Below are 20,842 nucleotides of genomic sequence, written 5' to 3'. Positions count from 1 at the left end.
TGTCCGGTTATCGAGTGGAATAATTCGAACTGATTCAAAATCCTGAACGTGCCTGTTTATAACAAATATTTAGCTTTTTTGCTATTCATATGTATGTATCTAAATTAATAAGTATAATCGATTACCCAATGTTTATTAATAAAATTAATAACGCTGATAATATTTTGCAATACCAAACTTGTATTGGTTTCCGAATCGATATGCTTTAACTACTGGTTCTATGAGACCAATGCATGTCCATTGCAGCTCATCACTAAGTACCTACAAGATTATATTTATTGCTTACCTACATTATGTGTATAACAGAAATACATTGATAACTCAAAATCTATTTTTTAAAGCATGCCACCCAGGGGCGTTTTTAAACATTCTGGGACCCTACTCGCAGCACCAATAAATTCTGGGCCACCATATAAAAATACATATTTATCTTTTAATTAAAATTTAATTCAAAATGGCGCGAAAGTCCGTCTTAAATATATACGCTATATATTTCCTCTGTTATTATTTCTCTAATTACTCTCAATGGTTACAGACTATGTTACCTGTTTCCACAGTTTTTTTTTGTTTCTTTTTTTAAAAGGCTTCAGAGTCGTCAATATCACCGAATATATTTTTATCTTTTGTTGAAATTTGTCTATAGTAGTCGATATTGTTTGCTAAAAGAGTCAAAATCTTTTCCCAAGACAATAATTAATATACCATTTCTTTTATTCAATGAATAATTCACAAGATTTGAGAATGTGACATTCCATATTATCGAACATACATAACTTGAAAACATCTCAGACAATCACTAAAAAAAATATATTTGAAAAAATAGTCAATAATAACGCAATTTGATAAGCATTTCATGTATGATCTACTAGTTTTAATTGTCGTAATTAGATAGGAGGCTCGTAGCATAATTGGTTAATGTACAGGTTGGCGCGACACCGGGTTCAAATTCCGTCGAGTTTCGTATTTTTTTTTAAAAATATGATTTTCGTAGTGGGTATTTATATCTGAGGTGTTTTCAAGTTATGTATATACAATAATTAATGTTTTGAGAGATGCGTTCAATCTCTGAAAATAACGTTTCCATAATATTGTAATATGTAATAACAATTTGATGTTTTTTAAAACGTTATAGCCAGGAATTTGGTAATATTTGCTATTTTTAATTCGGTGACCTCTTATTAGTGTGGGGCAAATAATATTGGTAAATCCGACCCTGATGCGACTGATTCATATTTGATTCAATGTATTATTATTTATTATACTTTTGATTTTTGACTTATCAATGTATTCGCGCCCATGATTTTGACAGTCATTGAAACTAATGCAATGGCTAGATTAATAATGTATTAACGCTCATCCACACATTCGCATCCGCACATCGCTGTTTTAGGAGCTGCTGCAAAGCCTGTCTATAACAGCAACAACAACAACAACAATAAACCAAACCTCAACCCGACTCAAGGTAAGAATGAAGCACAAAAAATCGTCGCTTGAAATTTCAATTTCCTGTTTTCATTCTATATCTCTCGTCAGAGAATTGCAACGTAGTGCACAAATAAATGTAATATGAATAATTACAATAACCACTTAAATTTGATAATTATAGTAAAATATATATTTATGTATCTATATTATTCAAATATACATATTTTTATGGCTATGTTGTTCTTTGCAGATTGTTTTTGGAATTTCCAGCGCCGATAACATAATTTTGGAAAATAACTCTCCAATCGAATGTTTTATTTATCATTGTTGCCTGCTTGCTTTATTTTTTTTATATTATCAAAATATTACATCATTTATTTATGGCTTTACACTACCATTTTAATATAAAAGCTGTAGGTATGCACGTAATAAGAATTTACAAAGTTTGAGAGTTTTCAATCTCAAGATTGAAAAAAAACCAAATGAATTTATTGCCCTAATTTATTTTTCAAATAATATAATATATACGTAGTAAAATACTTACCCAAAAAACATTTTCGGATTTTTTATAACAACATCATTATTTAAGCTGTGAAATTAAAACGTCATAGAAGGTGAATAAATCGTGGGCTATGAAGGTATTTAGAGTTGCCAAAGGATTATGTACCAAATTTGAAAGCGGCCACACTGGATAGGGACAGGTGGAAGGAGCTGTTGGAGGAGGCCAGGACCCACACCGGGTTGTCGCGCCCCTGATGATGATGATGAACGGATTATGTGTCTATATATAAATATTAAATATGTATGCTAGAAAAAAATCAACGTTATCCGATATATTATACTACATACACATAAAGCACAAAGAAATTAGCATTATGCCTAATTTTATAGGACATGTCAAACATCAAATCGCAATTACTCCATAACATGATTTCGAGACTTGCCAACTTTTGGCAGTACCCCACGATTATTATTAAATTACATAATATTACAATTGCCCTTAGATTGAAATATATTTTTTTATTTAGAAATTGCTCATTTTCCTTATTTACCTAATATTAAATAAGTTGACAAAAGTACAGTATTTATGATAAAACCAATATAGAAAAAATGGTAGATACCTATTCGAATACTTCTATTCCAGGGTTTCGGAATTAAGAAATCGAGCTCAATCCACTATTGCAAAGCATGCATAGCATAGCATGCATAATATTAAACTCTACGATAATAACACATAATAAACACATTATTTTTTTAATTTTATCAGAGAGTAGTGCTTGTTTGCATTGAGAAATAAAATAAAATATATTTATTTACATTATTGGATTTGACCTTTCGCCATGGAGCATCGATTATGTAATAATTACTATGCTCGTTCAAGGTTAGTTTAGTTTTTGAGATGTTTGTTTGTACGTTGAGATAATATATCTTAACACTTTGATACAGGTAAAATTGTAATAAAATTATTACAAAAAAACATAGACCTTTACAAAAGAATACCGTAGTCAACTCTAATGCAAAAGGCACTGGCTTCTCATATCGGGAGTTCCGGGCTCGATTTCCGGTGAGGTCATAATACATCTGTGACTGTTTAATTATTTCTACTACACTATTGTAATAAGGTCTCATGGCCTCTTGTAGTGTTAAAAATAATAAGAAAATGTATAATAATTATTAACTGTCTGAAATTAAATGAAAGATTTTTCGAAAAATAAACTATTAAAATATAGTTTTAAAAAGTGGGTTAATTATTGATAGAAGGAATTATGGGCATATTGGTGGCTTAATATGGCTTCATTGTGTAGTAAATCAGCCTACATTTTATTTAGGTATCTACTTAAATATAACAGATAATAATATTTTTAACACTTAAGGGTTGACATGATTATGAGTGAATTTTCTTGTCAAATAGGTACTTATTGAATGTCAAAGTTGGTCGAGCGAATTAGATTCGAATTCTAGGTCTGGAAAATACACATATTGTTTTTCATTTTTTTGGAGTTAGAGGTGGTTGAGTATGGTTGAGCAGGTGGCCTTTGTGGGGAAAATGGGACCTTTCAACCTCCCTCCCGCCTTTAGCTCACCTCCCAGGGGCGGAGACTTTTAGTATGTTTACTTATTAACTACTCCTAACAAAGTCCTGAAGTCAAAAATTCTCGCATATTCCATGCACTCTACACCCATCTTTTGAGCACTCAGTGACTGGACTATATCCGGAGCGCATTTATTAAACCCCTAAGTTCCGTGCAGGAAAGTGGTCTAATCGGTAATCAGCACGACGTAGTATTAGTCACGATTAGTGATTCCAATCCCGGGATCCCGAGCTATTTTAGATACCTATGAATCCCGGGATTGATAAACGTAATCCCGGGATTTCGCTATTGATTTTTTTTATCAATTTTTATGGAAAATAAAATAAAAGCGAAAATATAACAGAAAAAATACTTGTAATAAAAAATAGTTACATTATAAATAAACTGAGTTTGAATGAAGTTTGATTTATACCCATGTGTAGGTTGCCGATTCATTTTATTTTTTCACGTGAATTATTAAAAATGGAAAGATTGGAAAAAAAACAATGCTTTGCACTTTTAACAAAGTAATTCCACCATGGTATCATACGTTTTACGGCAGTTTCATATTTGTCTGACTAATTAGATTTATGAAGCGGAAAGGCCATAAGTACGCCATAATTATTTGCTTTAATATTTTAAATCACGCTAATCCATTCATTAAGTCTTTACTATCAGAAACAGCAATCTCCTATTAAATTCACATTAATTTTTAAATTACAATATTATTTACTCCGTTAAACTTGTGTATTTCCAAGATTGAACGTATACAATATTAACAATAAATGTCTTAAATTGTATAAATTATACTAGATTTATTTTTGATCGATTTTATCAATGATATTTGTAAATATAAAAATTTTATATTAAAAATGGAAAAAATGCTAATCTCGGGATCAGTCCCGGGATTGTCAAATTGTAATCCCGAAATCCCGGGATCAGAATTTTGGCTCGGGATTGGATTCCCTAGTCACGATATATGAATGTAGTATGTTAAGTTTTTTTAAAAATGGAAGGACAATTAATATTATTAGAATGTGCCTAGCTAAAGAATTTGTTGAAATTTTACAGGAAGGCCTGCTGGCGACAAGTCTTGCAAGACAGAAGCTGGGGAAACAGGAGAGTGTGTCTCCTACTACCTGTGCACAGCCAACAACTCTATCATCGTTGATGGAACTGGCATCATTGATATCAGGTAAGGCCAAATCTTCAGTATCCATTGATGAGCACCTGTATTGTTTATAATCAGTGACAGAATGCCGCCTCATTCTTGTCCAGTATTTCTTATGATCCTTTCATGACTCCAATATCTAAGAAATGTGTTGAAAGATATTTTTATTATTACTAAGTTTAGGTAGATATTTTCCTCGATTTGCCACCCTTAGAGTAACTGCCGCTCCCAAGCGATGCTCAATCTGCCTACCCTTACGGGACTTCACTGTTTATAATTATGTTATAATCTCGTCCAGATATATATATTAATTTCAATAAATAAATATATATGGATGAGTATATATATTCTTTTTAATACTACAACAGGCCATGAGTCTCAATGACAAAACAGTTATGTATTTAGAGGAGAAACAATCATAAACACTCCTTGTCACTTTTACACTTTGTCTGTCATACTTACTTGTTTTCGTTGAATTCTCGTATAACAAATTTAATGGTTGGTTTTTTTTAAATTCATTAATCCTTGACTAAACTAGAAATAATATATGATTTAATAGCATAATTTTTGATATTTCATAGATAGACGAATATTTTAGTTATACGATAGAAGTTTTATCTATTATGTGTTGGTTTACGCAAGGTTTAATTAAATTTTAAAAATTAACCAACACCATCTGCAATTTGTATTCTTGGTTTAATGAAAATAAATATAAACCTATGTCAGTTTATTGTGCGCTATTTATGTCAGATTGCAACAGCCTACATCCACCATTCGCCACTAATTTGCGTTATTATTAGTTTGATGGTGATTGTAATGAGTATCCAAAAACATTTAAAAAAATTATCATTTTAACGACAGATGTGAAAAAATGGAATATTATTTGTAAAAGACAAGTGTTTTTTCATACTTGTAACGCCGCAGTGCCAGTAGCCTATTAATTAATTTTATTATAATACGTTTATTAAAGAATGTAAAATAGCGGGTGTGGTAAAGTCACTGACATTTTTGACACTGTATAGTAAGTAGGTCACATCATACTTGAATTAAATTCATTGGATTTGCCTGTTTCATATAAAAATAATATCCACTATAAAGAATCGTCTCCAACCCGCCCCGCCACCAATGGTTACAACCAGAGCTTCGAACTCGAACTGAACCGTTATTTTTGTCGGAACGAAAACCGGGACCGAACCGGGAAAAAAACGGTTCGAAGCCATGGTTACAACCAGTGGTGGCATAGCAGTTGGTCACGTTGTCAAGATATATAGATATTCTTTTGTGAATTTATTATAGAAGACACATAAATCTTACTGCGCTGGAAAATAATAAAAATCTTATGAAACGCCGCAGGAAACTGTAAGAAAAATAACTACAAACTAGAAGAGGTGATTTTCAAAAAATATGGAACTTTATAGTTTTAACAAAGGCCCACTATATAATCAGGCAGTGACACGAAACTGTAAACATACGATAGTAGTGCTAGTTATTTCTCTAACTTTGAGTGCAATATGGTAAACTGTTTGTAGATAATGATATTGAAATAAATGGTAATAATTTGAACGAAATAATATTATGCAATCGCATTGCATTCGAAGACAATAAATAACTATCATTAGGGGTGTCCACATATTATGACGTCACACGATTTTGGTTATTTTAACCTCCCCTCCCTCCATCGTCACATAACCTTTTACCCCTCTGTCTATATTACGTCACATTTTGCACCCCTCTCCCTAAACGTTAAAAACAGTTTTTTTTTTATATATTTATCCTTAAATCCCCGATCCCCAATATTGTGTTTTTAGATCCTTTTATATTTTTTGTTTAGACATCACATTTTCTCTGATCGTCATATATGGACGGCATATTATCCACAGTAATTTGCAATTCAGTGGCACAGCCTGAAAACAGTCGGTCTTGGTTTTAGCAGTAGTCTTTTGTAAGAATTGTAAGAAAATAAATATTTATATTATATTGCGCGTTATTTGTTCAAATACAACTCAATTTAAATATTGAACATCATTTTTGAAAATTACCTCTTAATTAGGGTGAAGTGTGATTAGTGATTGATTATTAATGATTATACCCAACAGTTCATCAAAATAACAATTTAAATATCAGTCAGAGACGCAGACAATAAAATAAATATTAATCGACTGATAATAAAATAAATTAAATAATTAACCTTATTAATATCTATATCAATTTATGTAAAAATACAAGTTTCCTGCTAACAATTCTATATTATTTTGATGGACTATTTCGGTTAAAATTTTTGACACATTTTAAAAGTGTTCTGTGTTTGTTTTCGGCACCATATGGTTTGAGAAATGATGTATGAAATTTTGATAATTATGTATTTAATTTATTTGTTTACAAACGTCACGCAAGTTATAAATAAGAATGGCATCAATAATATAATATATTAGAGATTGTGATTTCTCGAGAATTCTTGAGATTCTCGCGAAGTCATCTTTATTATAATGAAATTTTTGTCGATTTTTAAAGCTTTTCGGTCGAAAAAATCCGAAATTCAGAATAAAAAACGAGAGCTTTTTTTTTAGCTTTCCAACGAATTTTTTTTTTAATCTTGAGCTATTTTGTTTTTTTTTTACTTTTTTTTAAATTCCGGATGCTGTTGACAGCTCAGCATAGTACACATTTCTAGATTTAGGTATAGAGAATTTTCATTGATATCTCAAAAAACGTGAATTCTCGAAATTTCGTAAAAATAATTTCTCGAGATTCGATATTCGCCTTATCTGATTATTTTTTGAAAATCCTCGATCAGAACCTTTAACATGCATAGACAATAGCAAGCACTCTATAAGTGGGTACTCCACTTTGCTGGACGTGTGAAAGACACGAAAGTATTATTTAATATGATTAAATAGTATATATTGTGAGGTAGGTATATTGATCTACAATTGATAATAATATGGCACCAGGTATTTTCAATTAAAAAAAAATAGCGTTACCGATATACATATTCCATCTCTTTTCACTCTGAAAATCACTCATCATAATAGTGTATTGTATAAATCTATTCTATAAGTGCTTCTCAACCTTTTTCGTGTCATGGCACACCATTCAATTTATCATGGCACACATGAATACGCTGGCACCTGTCCCCTTTTAGATTAAAAAAACTTTGACTTCTGTCATATTATCACTAAAAATATTTTTATATTTGGGGGGGGGAGGGGCGGTAATTATGGTCTGGCACCCGGTTAGCAGCTACCCTTGATGTTCCTCCTGATAATAACAAAAACCATATTTTAAAACTTTAAAAATAAGTAAGTACGCAGATACATTTTTTAAAAACTGCAGTAAGCACCAAAGAAAATAATACCCCAATAATTACCTACTTTAATTAATTAATCCCCTATACTTTATAATAAGAGTAAAATAAATGTGTAAAAATGGTGTCGGAGAATATTACCTTTTGAGTTTACCTATATAAAGAAAATATAATGTAATTTCGTGACACACCGTTTGAGAAGCTCCGTTATAACTTAAAGTCATATATTATGTCAATAATATAGGTATGTAAGACAATAAAATAAATGTTTTATTGATATAATGTGTATTTTTATTTGTTTATTTATCATGTTTTTGTTTTGTGGTTTGAACACTGTGTGGTTTTTGATTTGTGGTCAATTAATTTAATAATTGTTACGATTTGGTGGTTAAATTTTACCTGTTCGTAAAATCGTCCATATGATAAGGATTGAGTTAGCCTCAGGTATTGCTATTTAAGTTTGGTGAGCTCTGGTGGCCTTTCTATTATATTATTGTTATGAGTTATGACTAATCATTTAATGCGGTTTTCCGGTAATATACCTTTCTTACTAACCAAAATGGTGAAAAATGTGTTCAGATACAAAAGTACGAAAATAATATTTATTGTCACTAAATATTATTTTCGTTCATTTTTTACTTTGACTTAATAGGTAGGTATGTCAGAAGTTGTACTATGTACATAGTTAGATATATTTTTTGTCAATAGAGAGGTCCAATTTAGAATAAATAATTACTAGATAAAAAGAACTTTTTATATACAACGTTTTTAAATTCTGTTGAACCATATAAACATGACTTGACTAGCTTAAACGATCCAAAAAATTGTACTTGACATCTCATGTTGATTTCCATAGTAACGCACGTATATATTAATAATTTAGTTGCTAGGACTCCAGATCCCTAGCAACCGACAATGGTATTGAAATAACTTTTCATACAAAACAGAATTAACTGAAAATGAATTCAATTCTACTTAAAGATGGCTAAAAGTATTAAAAATGCATTGGCATCGTGTTCTGATATATTATAAAAGTTTAAAATGTCTAGCTAGTCGGGAAGTTAGTTAAAAATCGATTGCAAGATTTGTACCGGACAAATAAGAATACGAGCTAAGAAAAACGTTGTAAAATAGTATTTCGTACATATTTAGTGCACTCGTGCAAAAAATGCGGAAGTACATCGCTCAAGTATGCAGTTACATCTGTAGTCAGTTTCAGGGCGTTAAATGGGTAAATTGATCGAGTGGATATGGTAATATAGTTAATATAACATCATAAATGACACCATAGATTTAATAGTGGTCTATATATTTTATCTACTACATTTCTGCATACATTTAAGGATTTCAGCAAACGTTATATATACATCTCAATCCTTAATTTTTAGTCTAAATAAATAAGCAATCAATCGTAGGGATTGCAATACCGGTATTTCCCGGTATTGCAATCCCGGTTTATTCAATTATTTATCGATACCGAAATAGCGGTTTCACAAATAAAAAAATATTTTCGGTATTAAGATTACACGTTTATGTTTTCCGAAAATGAATTTAATGGTTTTTTTCATTACTTAGTACTATTATTGTATACGTTTATGAAGCCAAAACGCAAATATATTGACAGAAACCAACAAAAGTCAAATAATATTAAAATAAAATCTCTTAAATAATATACTAGTCGCGATGAATTGACATATTTCGAAAAAGAAAATATACTTACGTGGCAAATGTTTCCAATTATCCTATAACTATTGATCCAACATTGATAGTACAATACATCCAGCACACGTTGAATTTGAGAGATTTTCCTGCACCTACCCAAACTAATTGTATTTGTAAAAATTAGCATTTCTCATATATTAATATGATCTATACAAGGTCAATATAGTAAATGTAGGTAGGTAGGTACATTTGGTTGCTATAAAATAGTGTTTTAAATAGATTATAGTAGTTCTATTTATTGATGGTACTTATTTTTTTCTATCATATGTTTTGACGAATACCGGTATTCAATAAGAAATACCGAAATACCGGTATTGATATATTCATTCGGTATTGCAATCCCTAATCAATCATAATGCTTTCAGAATTGAAGATGGCCCATGTGAATCATACATGGAAGTCTGCTGTCTTCCACCAGACCGTTCTCCAAATGTCATCTTACCTCCACCACCAGTGGTTCCAAAACCAGCTGGATGCGGAATCAGAAACCCAGAGGGCGTCGGCTTCAGGATCAAGGGAGACAAGGACAATGAGTCACAGTTCGGAGAATTCCCATGGATGGTCGCGATTTTGAGGTAAAATATAATTAATTAGGTATAGCTTAGCAGTGTGCAAAAATTGATTAGCATCGTGTATTTTCTTTGCTGCAGGTAATGACATAATATATACCTACCTAGTAAATATTTGTATTGACGTGTTGGTGGCAATCCATGCACACTTAACACATAATAGTTAGGTAGTGAAACATATTATGATGAAACCAAGATGTTGAAGAAAATCTTGTATGAAACTAGTACAATTAGTGTTTTTCAAATTACTCTATTATTTTCTAATTTTGCAAATTGCCAATAATGCCCCCCCCCCCATGTGCATAGTTGAATTTTCTTAGTATATGCAAATAATTGCTAAGTATGTCAAAAGGGCCTAAATAAATATTTTATAAATATTTAAACCTACAAATTGAAAAACAATATGTGTATGAGTCAGAGTATGGATCTAATAGGTTGAGCAAGTGGCTAACATCCATTTCTCGTAAAAACAAAATCTGTTAATACAAACCTTCTCCGAGGCCTATAAGATCTTATTACGATCGGACATAGTCAAAAAAAAAATAATATTCGCATCTTTACAGGAGAGTAATTTGTAATATGGATCCTTTTGGTGTCATCATTTTATTTATCACTAACAATGTTATCAAAAATAGTTGTAACTTCGACACTTACGGAATAATTCTTGCTCTCGAAATAATATATTATGCATACCTAGAAACGTAATTTTCGTTAACTCAAAACTTAAATGCATCTCCGCTGTAACATTTTTAAATTGGTAACTTTTCGTAGCAATTTGTATAATTTAATTATGTTCAAGATTGTTAAGCCAAAAGGGCATATGGTACATTTTTAGCGAAAATAGGTTATTACATTTATGAATTGTCATGCTCAGCGTCCCAAAAGTGCGTTAGGAAGAATTATTCCGACATAAAGTTTCAACTATTCTTTTGGTAGGATAGTTATTGAAAACCAACAAATCTTTGATCTCTGTAAACTCGATACTTAAGGTGATTCATCAGTGAAACGGCAAATAATTTTCAACCATAGGCGCGACGAAATTTCGCACTCGCTCCCATTCGGAGAGAGAATGTGGAGCTGGAAACACGTCATTTTGCTTCGTGATGACGACGGCCCCATTTGCCCATTTACTTTAAAAAGAAAACATGTCAATGAATATATTATTATTGTTACTGATAAAACAATAAACAGAACATTAAATGGACACATGTTGGATTTATAAGACAAATTATATTTGGTTTGACATGCCTCATTTGCACCCGCGACCCGCAATCCGCGCATCGACTAGCGACGATCTTTTTAGACCGTGTCTCAACTGAGGTATAGCCTTAACTAATTTAAATTCCTCGCGAATATTGAAATGCATCATATGCATTCTTTGTACCTACAATGTTAGCAAATCTAACCTAGGGTAGGTAGAACATTTTTTAAATTAAATGGCTTTTAAACAGATACCGACCTATTTAGTATACCTGCGTATCCGATTATGTTAATATTCAATATACACATTTAACAGGGAAGAGGCTGTTGCTGCCGGAGGTCAAAAATTGAATGTGTACCAATGCGGAGGCGCCCTCATCCACCCCAAGGTCGTGATGACAGCAGCTCATTGCGTCACCAAGACGAACGGCGTACTCCCCAAGCTGAAGATCAGGGCTGGAGAATGGGACACGCAGACCAAGAACGAGATCTTCCCTCACCAGGACAGGAATGTGGTCAAAATTGTCAGCCACAAGGACTACTATTCAGGTACCTATATCTTTTCCTGGCCGCTTCCCGAGGAGGTTTCAAACAGATTTTATGCGAGAAACTTTTCGAATTGAAAAATAAACGTGTGTATTCCACTAGAGCCGGGATTTGTGCCGGCGAGCTACGGATTCTGAAGCTGACCTTTTGCCAACGGCGAGAACCAATCTTCTAGTAATTCTATGGTTTCTAGACTTGATTATAGAATAGTATTATTAATAAGTGTAGGAATCATGTAGGCACACTATAGGTCAGGGATGGCAAACCTTTTTACGTACGTGTGCCTAAATTTCCCAAATAATATTTTTCAACCGTTTGACGTGCCAAGCAGTTTTTCATGGCGAAAAAAATAACGGTTTTTAAAGTTTTCGAAAAAAATAGTTTCTAAGAATACTATTATAAAAAATTACAATTGAGTTCTTGATATTCTATCTTCCATCATATTTCTAGCTGAAGGCATATCTTTTATTCTTTGAATATTTTTTTTCTTGTTTTCAAATTCCTCAAAGAAATCGTGGAAGCATTTAATATTCTCCATCACTGAACGGTTTTCCATTTTTAGATATTATGTTTAAGGCAAAATAACAAGCATTTATTATATTTGAATGACTGCCGATAATTAATTTCATAAGGTTTGTTATTTGAATATTTTTATTTTTAATTTCCCGGTCTTAAGGACTGACCTATGCAATTGTATATTTACATTAAACGTAATAAAGGATTTGCCTTCAATTTTTTATACAATGCGATTTGTCATTTATGTATGAATTTCGTCGTTTCCGTTTGCGCATTGATTGGTAAACAAAATATGAAAAACCGATGAAAATACGCATAGATATGTCGTTATTATTTATTACGCTAAGTACTTAGATATTTATTTGTATTTTTTTAAAATAAAAAAACACTTTTTAAATATAACATATAAAATTGTGAGTAATTTCTTTTCTCTTCCAAATGAAACATTCGCGTGCCATGCATAATCATCTCGCGTGCCATAGGTTCATCATCCCTGATATAGGTTGTCTTTAAGACACTTCCGGAGTTCATTCATTATGGAGTATATCATACATGTGTTACGGCACTGTATACAATTTAAAAGACAATTTATCTGGTGAACCTCATTAAGGCTGTACTCCCATGAAATCCAGAGGTACCTACATAATCACAATTTTTATCGTAGGGATGGTTTGAAGATATCATGCGGGGAAGTGTGCGGGTGTACTGTACGAAAACATTTTCTTCGTTACGTGTTAAAACTGTGAACTAACATGCTCCGCCCATTTTTAACCGCAATTCTATTATCAGCTCCTTCCATTTAGTAAACAACAGCGCCTGGAAACGTAGCCAAGAAGATGTTTTCGTACAGTAGTCTGGTATAAGGACGAATAGGGAATGGCGGATGTAACCGACTACACCTCGTGGTACTTGTGTGTGGATATGACATAGGTATGGTTGTTGCCTTCCTGCGATTCCTGGTAATGTTTAGTCACTAGTGGTTGTCATAAATATGGACGATTTAAGCCATACGTATAGTCACTATCATGAGTACAGAACAAAATGAAATTATTAAAATTTACCATTCTAAGTATTTTAACAACCTTCTTCGATTGGATTGTGCTGGTATAATGATTCTGTGTAATTTCCCCTCAGGTGGTCTATTCTTCGACATCGCCATTTTGATCTTGGAGTCACCTGTTGAGGAAGCTGAAAATGTCGGCGTCGTCTGCCTGCCTCCCATTGGTGTTGAAGCTCCTCCCGGCAGATGTCTGGCTTCAGGCTGGGGCAAGGATATCTTCGGAAAGGAAGGTCGCTATCAAGTCATCCTCAAGAAGGTAAGATTCGACTAGGAAAAAATCTTGCACTAGACTCAATTCAATTTATGGTGTTCGATGGAATAAACATGATGTACCGCTTTGACATTTACCTCGCGTAATGATCGCTAGAATTAAGCATAGTAGCACGTGCTATCTCAAATCAACACTGGTCAGTACTGTGTAAAGTTTTACAAGCGTCAATGGTATTTTTTTTATTTTATAATTTTACCAAGGTTTCATATAACCTCTTCTTTCCAATTCTCTCAAAAAAACCATTATAATCTTACCGAGTTCTTTTATCTTCCACAATGCTAGGGCACATCCAACGGCTTTCATTTTTCATTCATAGTGTTATATGAAGAAAAAACAACTTATTAGAAGACAATGTCGAGAATTCATTTTTAAACTGCGCGATTACTTTGAAAACGAGGGAAACAATGGTGGACCATACTGCCTGCTATCCAAATATACATCCATGATACGCAATATAGACCAGTGGTTCCCAAAGTTGACTGGGCTCCGACCCATCTAACAAAAATTTCCAATCTTGGGACCCACCTCTTAGATGTCTTAGAGAAAAGAGGGCATACATATAATTGACAATGCTCAGATTCCCTAGTAGCGAGTCGTGGAACTAGTTAATGCTGTCTTATTTGTTCTAATTGAAATAAAAAAAATATTTTTTAAAAGTGTTACCAATATGAATGAAAGACTGTTGAAATAAGAAACACAACTTAAATAAAAAAAATTATTACTTAAATACCTACACCTGCAAGGTTTTTTTTACAAAGTTATTTCAATGGGAAGGATGTATTTGTTTCTTATCTTTCTACATTACAGTTTTAGCATCAACTTCAACTTTAATTACTTTTAATCACAGTGAGTTTGATATATCCAATTTATTTCGGTATTTAGTTTTAATGTTAACCATAGCCGAAAATCCGACTTCACATAGATATTAGGTAGTAAAGAGGAGGAGAATTTTCATAGCTTCATCGAACAGGCAAGGATAATTTATCAGCAACTGAGAGCCAGAATTTCGTTAACTGTTTACGATTAAAACTATTTTTCAGTGACGTATCTTCTGATAAATCAATGAGTTCTTCACTTGCTTTTGTTGACATACTAGTTGGCAAGTCGTCTTGAAATGGGTTACAAATCCAACGCAACGAATCAAACTTTTTCATCTCTTCCCCGATAGTCGTCAAAGTTATTTATTAACAGTGATAAATGACTGGAAATTTCAGACAGTACGTTCATCTTAGGCTGCACTTGGTTTTCAATAATAAAAGTTTCAAGTGTTTCATGAATGAAATATCAAATTTATCACTTCCTATTTTTTTTAATTCATGTATACAGTGGCGAGGGCCCACTCAATATTCGCTCGCGACCCATAGTTTGGGAAACCATGATATAGACAATGTTATGTATGCCAAAAGACAGGGACAGCATGTGCGATGTAACTAACTGACTTCTTATGATCGATTGACTGTTCACCACCAGAAATTCATAATATAAACATTTTCGCATATTATAATGTTAATTTTATAGTATAAAGTAAAACTGTTATCTAATGAAATGACTTTGTAATACTTTGAATAGGTAATTGATGTGTGATTGTTGTTTGTTGTCTAGGTTGAATTACCAATCGTAGACCGCGCAAAGTGCAAAGCTTCCTTGAGAAAGACTAGGCTGGGACAACGATTCGAGCTCCACAAGACCTTCATCTGCGCCGGAGGAGAATCAGGCAAAGACACTTGCAAGGGAGACGGTGGATCACCTCTTGTCTGCCCAGTGCCGGTTAGTATTTTATGTACCTACCTACTTAAACCCAATAATCACCAACTTTAAGTGGCGATGACTCCTTACTGAAATATAATTTAGCATTTACCTTGAAAAATAAATTTTAATTGATAGTATCAGTATATAGGAACTATTGGATACCTATCTAACATCAATTAGGTCCCATCTACAAACTCAGTCTTAATACTCAGTAGAGTAAAATTATATTTTTATATCCAGCAGTTCCAAACTATTGTATTCTATATTACCATAATAATATTTCTGTAGGTCATCATGTTCAAACTACAAGGCACGAAACATTGTTTTAAATGGACTTAAAGGCTATTTCAATTAATATGTACCCAGAGTAAATATTCGTCCTCACATTTTCTCACTCGTATACATTCATACATATAAAACCAATCTAGTTTACAATGTCTGGTGGCTCGACTCTGTAGAACCTTAAATCTTTACAGTGCTCGAGCGGATCCATTTTGTCTTCTTGCCTCTTTCAAATTAAGTTGCTCTAAAATCCACGATTAAATTGTATCTGGACGACTGCTTTTTTACTGTATTTTTCTTTTTTTATATTGCCTGTCTTCTCTAGAGATTTACTCTCTGTTTTTCTGTATTTTTTTCTTATGATTACTATTAAAATGTGTTTTTCTTTCTTTTTTAACCATTTTCAATAACTCTTCAATTATATTCTTTACAGTTGTAGCTAATATTTTTTGATCTAATGTAATTCGATTTATTATGCTTTGTGCAAGCTCCTGTTATTGGGACCATCACATATTATTGTATTTTATATCATATTAATTATTCTCTGTGAATGATCCTGTTGGCTGATCTAAATATAAAAAAATATATATAATATATATGTAATTAAACTTCTCGGTATTGTAATGAATCGAGTTATCCGTATCCCATTGATTATTTCTTAACGCCTCTGTTACCTTTTTTTCTACAGGGTCATCCTGACAGATACATGCAGTCTGGAATCGTAGCGTGGGGCATTGGTTGCGGAGAGAACAGCACTCCCGGAGTCTACGCCAACGTAGCATCACTCAGGGAATGGATTGACGAACAACTTATCTACAACAACATTGATATGTCAGCATATCACATTTAAATGACATCACAACATGTCTTAAAACGACATCTAAAATGACACTCAAACAATACTTGTTCGTAACCAGTAATTTTTTGAACAAACTAGATTTAATGTTAAGCGCTGTGTTTTTTAATTAAAAATTGTGCATTTTTTATAAAGTTGTAACATTTATGTCTTACTTTTGTCCTTTTGTGATATTCAATACGTCGTCAATATGTTTATATATTATTTGGTATTGGAGTTTTTCAATTCCACAAATAGATACAATAAAAATTATATTTTTAAAATACTTCAAAAGTTTGAGAATCTCCATGCTTCTAGTTGGTAGACTAGGATTAATATGAAAATGTGTTTGAATATTTATTATAAAGGATTCTAATGTTTTGTTTCCTACTTATTTAAAATTTATGCCATTTTTTAATTAAAATAATAACTTATTGTCAACATTTTTTATATGACATATCAATAAATTTTTTATATCAGTGATTCTAAAATTATTCGATATTTATTTTCCTTTTGTTAACCAATCAGCTATTTTTCACCAATTAAAAATACTGCCGATTCCTTTCCACTAACCAATTAATTGCAGACTAACAGGGAGAAAGTCCACCTCTAAATCTGTAGGTCGCTTGTTTGAATCTCAGTTGGATCAAAATATTGTTTTTTTGATCAATTATATTGTTATAAAAATGCAATACATACTGTAAAATGAATCATTTATAAATAATACAAATTTCTTTTTGTGTATTTTGATTACAATAGTATTGTCAGTATTGATTTAACCTGGAGATTGCCACGAGTGAGTTAACTCATCAAAGTTTGTATTTGTATATGTACAAGCCACAAACGAAATAATTCGCGACTTCATTGTCAATGTCATATATATTTTCTGTCTGTTGTATATTTTCAAAACAATATATATCATTTTAGTATGAAAATGTTCACAAAAAACCAAGAAACATGAATACACTAAATAAAATAGGAACTGTGCCAAATATTAAAAAAAAAGTTACTCAACAAAAACGTTGTTAACTTGTGAAATCCAAAAATTGATTACCCTTTTTAATGAATACCCGGTTAAAAAATAATGATTATTTTCAATTAAAGCGAATAACTTATATGTATAATATATATAGTATATGAGGATTTTAGAAAAGCATTTTACATTGTTACCTTAAAACATGGACTAAGTGCCACCTGAATTCTTCTGTGGAAGGGCTATGAGCCTGTTATTTTAAATCTCAACCATTTTCATACAACTGACATTTGCCACTTGATCCCATTTCAACAAGACATATGGCACATATTTCCAATATCATCTTTGAGATTGAAGAGAAGCTTGAATATTTGTTTTGGGGAGACTGCATATTACGTATCTTTTTGGAGTATTAGACACATAAGTCATATTTTATTTTGTGTATTCACATGTTAATTTGATAAATTTTCATTATTTTGTGCGTATTTCATACCGATTAACTAATTTACGTGATTTATTTTATTCCAAAAATAGCTGGCCTACAGTAAAATTTTCCTGGCCGTAAAAAGCTTTGTTAAGCCAATAACTCGAAAACTATTTATTAATTCTGAAATTTGAACACACAAACCAACGCGTCTTGTTTCACAGAATATTGAGGCATAAAAGTATTTAAAAAAAATGACAACCAAAATTTTTTCATTTGTCATTCACACAACACATTGGGTCCCTGCTCTGTATTACACAAACATAAAAACATGACTTTTACCAGATGCAGGATTCAAGCACATACTCCACCGAATATTACATTACATTACCATGTTTGATTCTAAGTCGCTCATGGAGGTTGTATTAATGAATTTTTGCTTTATGCTTATGTTAGCCAAATGCTCATCCAATTAGGTCCAAATACACATTGAAAAACAACATGTAAATTTGTAAGGCCTGGGACCCACGATTATAAGCCAATACGCTACTACTTAGGCTTGGCTATCGTGGGCGTACATATAGTAGGGGTTGCTGCCAAAAGTTAGTTAGAAAATTATATGTATCAACATTTTCAATCAGTTAGTTTTGATAACTATTAATTAAAATTTAAAAATTTGTTAATAAAACCTCCACTCTGTGTAGGCACATATGCATGGGCCCACAAGGAGGGGGCTGACAGGCCTCTAGCCTGGGGCCCCGGGCACAGGGGGACTCGGCGTGGTGGGTCGACTAGATAAATCAGATAAACACACATGACAAATTTGCTCTAATAGTAAAAAAAATCGCCCGTGGGAGCTATTTTACTGCGACCAAATTAACATTTTAAAATGTGTGGTTTTACGATGCAATTTTTGATAATTGTGTGTCGATACTCAACAACTCAACAATTCAAATGAATGTGTTAAAAAATATAAAAAATCGCTAAAAACACACTGAAACTTTATTTTACCTTGACACTATTTGGAAAATGCTACTGTAGAGCGTCACACTGCCTTTAACCTTAACGATAGGTAGGGGGCCCCGCCAAAGATTCTAGCCTGTAGGCCCGCTTCAGGATGTGGGGACCATGCCCATATGATCATCTTAGGATCGGACATGGTTTTAGTAAATATCTCATCATTTTCCATTTTACTTTTCAAAATAGCGAATAATCCTCAGAAAAAATATAAACACAATAAATACATATATTGATTTTTTACACATTTTATTTAAAAAAATCACAAACATACATAATAATATTTACCTAATTAATATTTAAGAAAATAATAGATAATATTTTACAGAAAAACTTGAAATTACTTATGAATCATAATGATTACATAAATTGAGATATAATGAGTGTCATCACATCATCTAGTAAAATACAATTTTATTCATAACCTCTTAACAATTTACATAGTTAATCTTCAATGGCTAGAAAAAAGATCGCTAATAATTTTATAAAGATGAACATGCAAAAGCCAGTTCCTCATAGACCAAGACAAGCCTTGGTTTACGACTAAATGACGATTAGGCCATAAAACACAAGAATTACAAAGCCCGTCTGAATGTTCTCAAATATTACCGATATTGAATGCGTATTTCGTTTGTATTACCAAATTTAACGGACAATATGATTTATAGACTATTGAAAAAAAACATTTCTCACACTCAAGAAATACACCTTCATACATCCACACCCAAAAGGTAACCCACTGCTTTATCTTTGTGTTCCCTGGTAATGGCGATTTATCTCAATACATTGGAGTTATAAATGAACTGCATTACTTGCGTCAAGAAACACTGGGTTTAAAGTTTTGCCTTTATGATCGTCCACATATAAGTCACACTTTAATAGATGGGAAGGGGTATGATATAATCCGAAGAAAGGGATTGGAAGGGGGTGTTGTAGAAAACGTGATGTCACAAAACCAATATATATTTTCAAAAATTACATAATTTAGACAAGGGGGTAAATTTTTTGTGATGAATTGTACAATGGAGGTGGCGGACGTCAAAAAATACCTAAAATCATGTGACTTCATTTATGGATGAGCCCTTTTCTTAAATACGTATGTAATCAACATTATTATATTTAATTAAAAACCCACTCAAAGAGACAAGAGTGAGACGGGCCTGGTGCGACATGAGTGAACTGTCTGCAATATCGACTGTAGATGATATACAAGTCCATTCGGCATGATAAGCCATTTAAATTGACGGAGTAAATTAATCTGACTCGCTCTCAGACGATTCACTGGCCACGTCGGCAACATCAATGGAGAACTTATATTCCTGATCGCAACCGAGGTAGGCGTCACTCATGAAGTACAGCGTGTATGTGTGGTGACCGGGCGCCGGGGCTACAAAGTCCAGTTTCACTTTGACCTTCTGCGCGAGGGCCACTCGCTTGATGGACACTAGGGAGTTTGTTTTTGGATCACCGATTACTACCCACCAGCCTTCTTCTCGTTTCTGTAATAAGAAATAGATCAATATTAAATACAGAGTACTTGATGCAACTACAAATACGATAAAAGAATGTGTAAGGGATGTGTCCATCATAAAATTATGTTTAAATAATGTAAAATTGATCTTTATCAAATTATTTTAGTATTGAATGGTAAACATTGGACTATGAGATTATAGTGACTCAACGAGGAAGACATGATCCACGTGATG

At 32.5% G+C, this 20,842-nt stretch overlaps 2 protein-coding genes across 3 annotated transcripts in view; one reads left to right on the top strand and one right to left on the bottom strand.

Annotated features, from left to right (window-relative positions):
* The window catches only part of LOC147066891 (phenoloxidase-activating factor 2-like), a 44,030-nt gene extending 26,301 nt beyond the window's left edge, over positions 1–17,729 (top strand). For both annotated transcript variants that reach the window (XM_085954069.1, XM_085954068.1), the window contains exons 3-8: positions 4,569–4,692; positions 10,060–10,269; positions 11,780–12,012; positions 13,660–13,841; positions 15,459–15,623; positions 16,576–17,729. In XM_085954069.1, coding sequence (XP_085810195.1) covers positions 4,569–4,692; positions 10,060–10,269; positions 11,780–12,012; positions 13,660–13,841; positions 15,459–15,623; positions 16,576–16,737 — 1,076 coding nt within the window. In that variant the 3' untranslated portion in view covers positions 16,738–17,729. The remainder of the gene's footprint in view (positions 1–4,568; positions 4,693–10,059; positions 10,270–11,779; positions 12,013–13,659; positions 13,842–15,458; positions 15,624–16,575) is intronic.
* Positions 17,730–19,970: 2,241 nt separating this feature from the next.
* Positions 19,971–20,842, bottom strand: part of Brr2 (U5 small nuclear ribonucleoprotein l(3)72Ab) — a 47,010-nt gene continuing 46,138 nt past the window's right edge. The window contains exon 36 of the mRNA XM_085954067.1: positions 19,971–20,635. Coding sequence (XP_085810193.1) covers positions 20,390–20,635 — 246 coding nt within the window. The 3' untranslated portion in view covers positions 19,971–20,389. The remainder of the gene's footprint in view (positions 20,636–20,842) is intronic.

Source organism: Rhyacophila brunnea, unplaced genomic scaffold (genome assembly GCF_057557595.1).
Source record: "Rhyacophila brunnea isolate RB1 unplaced genomic scaffold, BYU_Rbru_1.0 scaffold_4, whole genome shotgun sequence".
NCBI classification, from domain to species: domain Eukaryota; kingdom Metazoa; phylum Arthropoda; class Insecta; order Trichoptera; family Rhyacophilidae; genus Rhyacophila; species Rhyacophila brunnea.
Note: the sequence above shows the minus strand (reverse complement) of the source record. Positions and strands in the feature narration are given on the sequence as shown.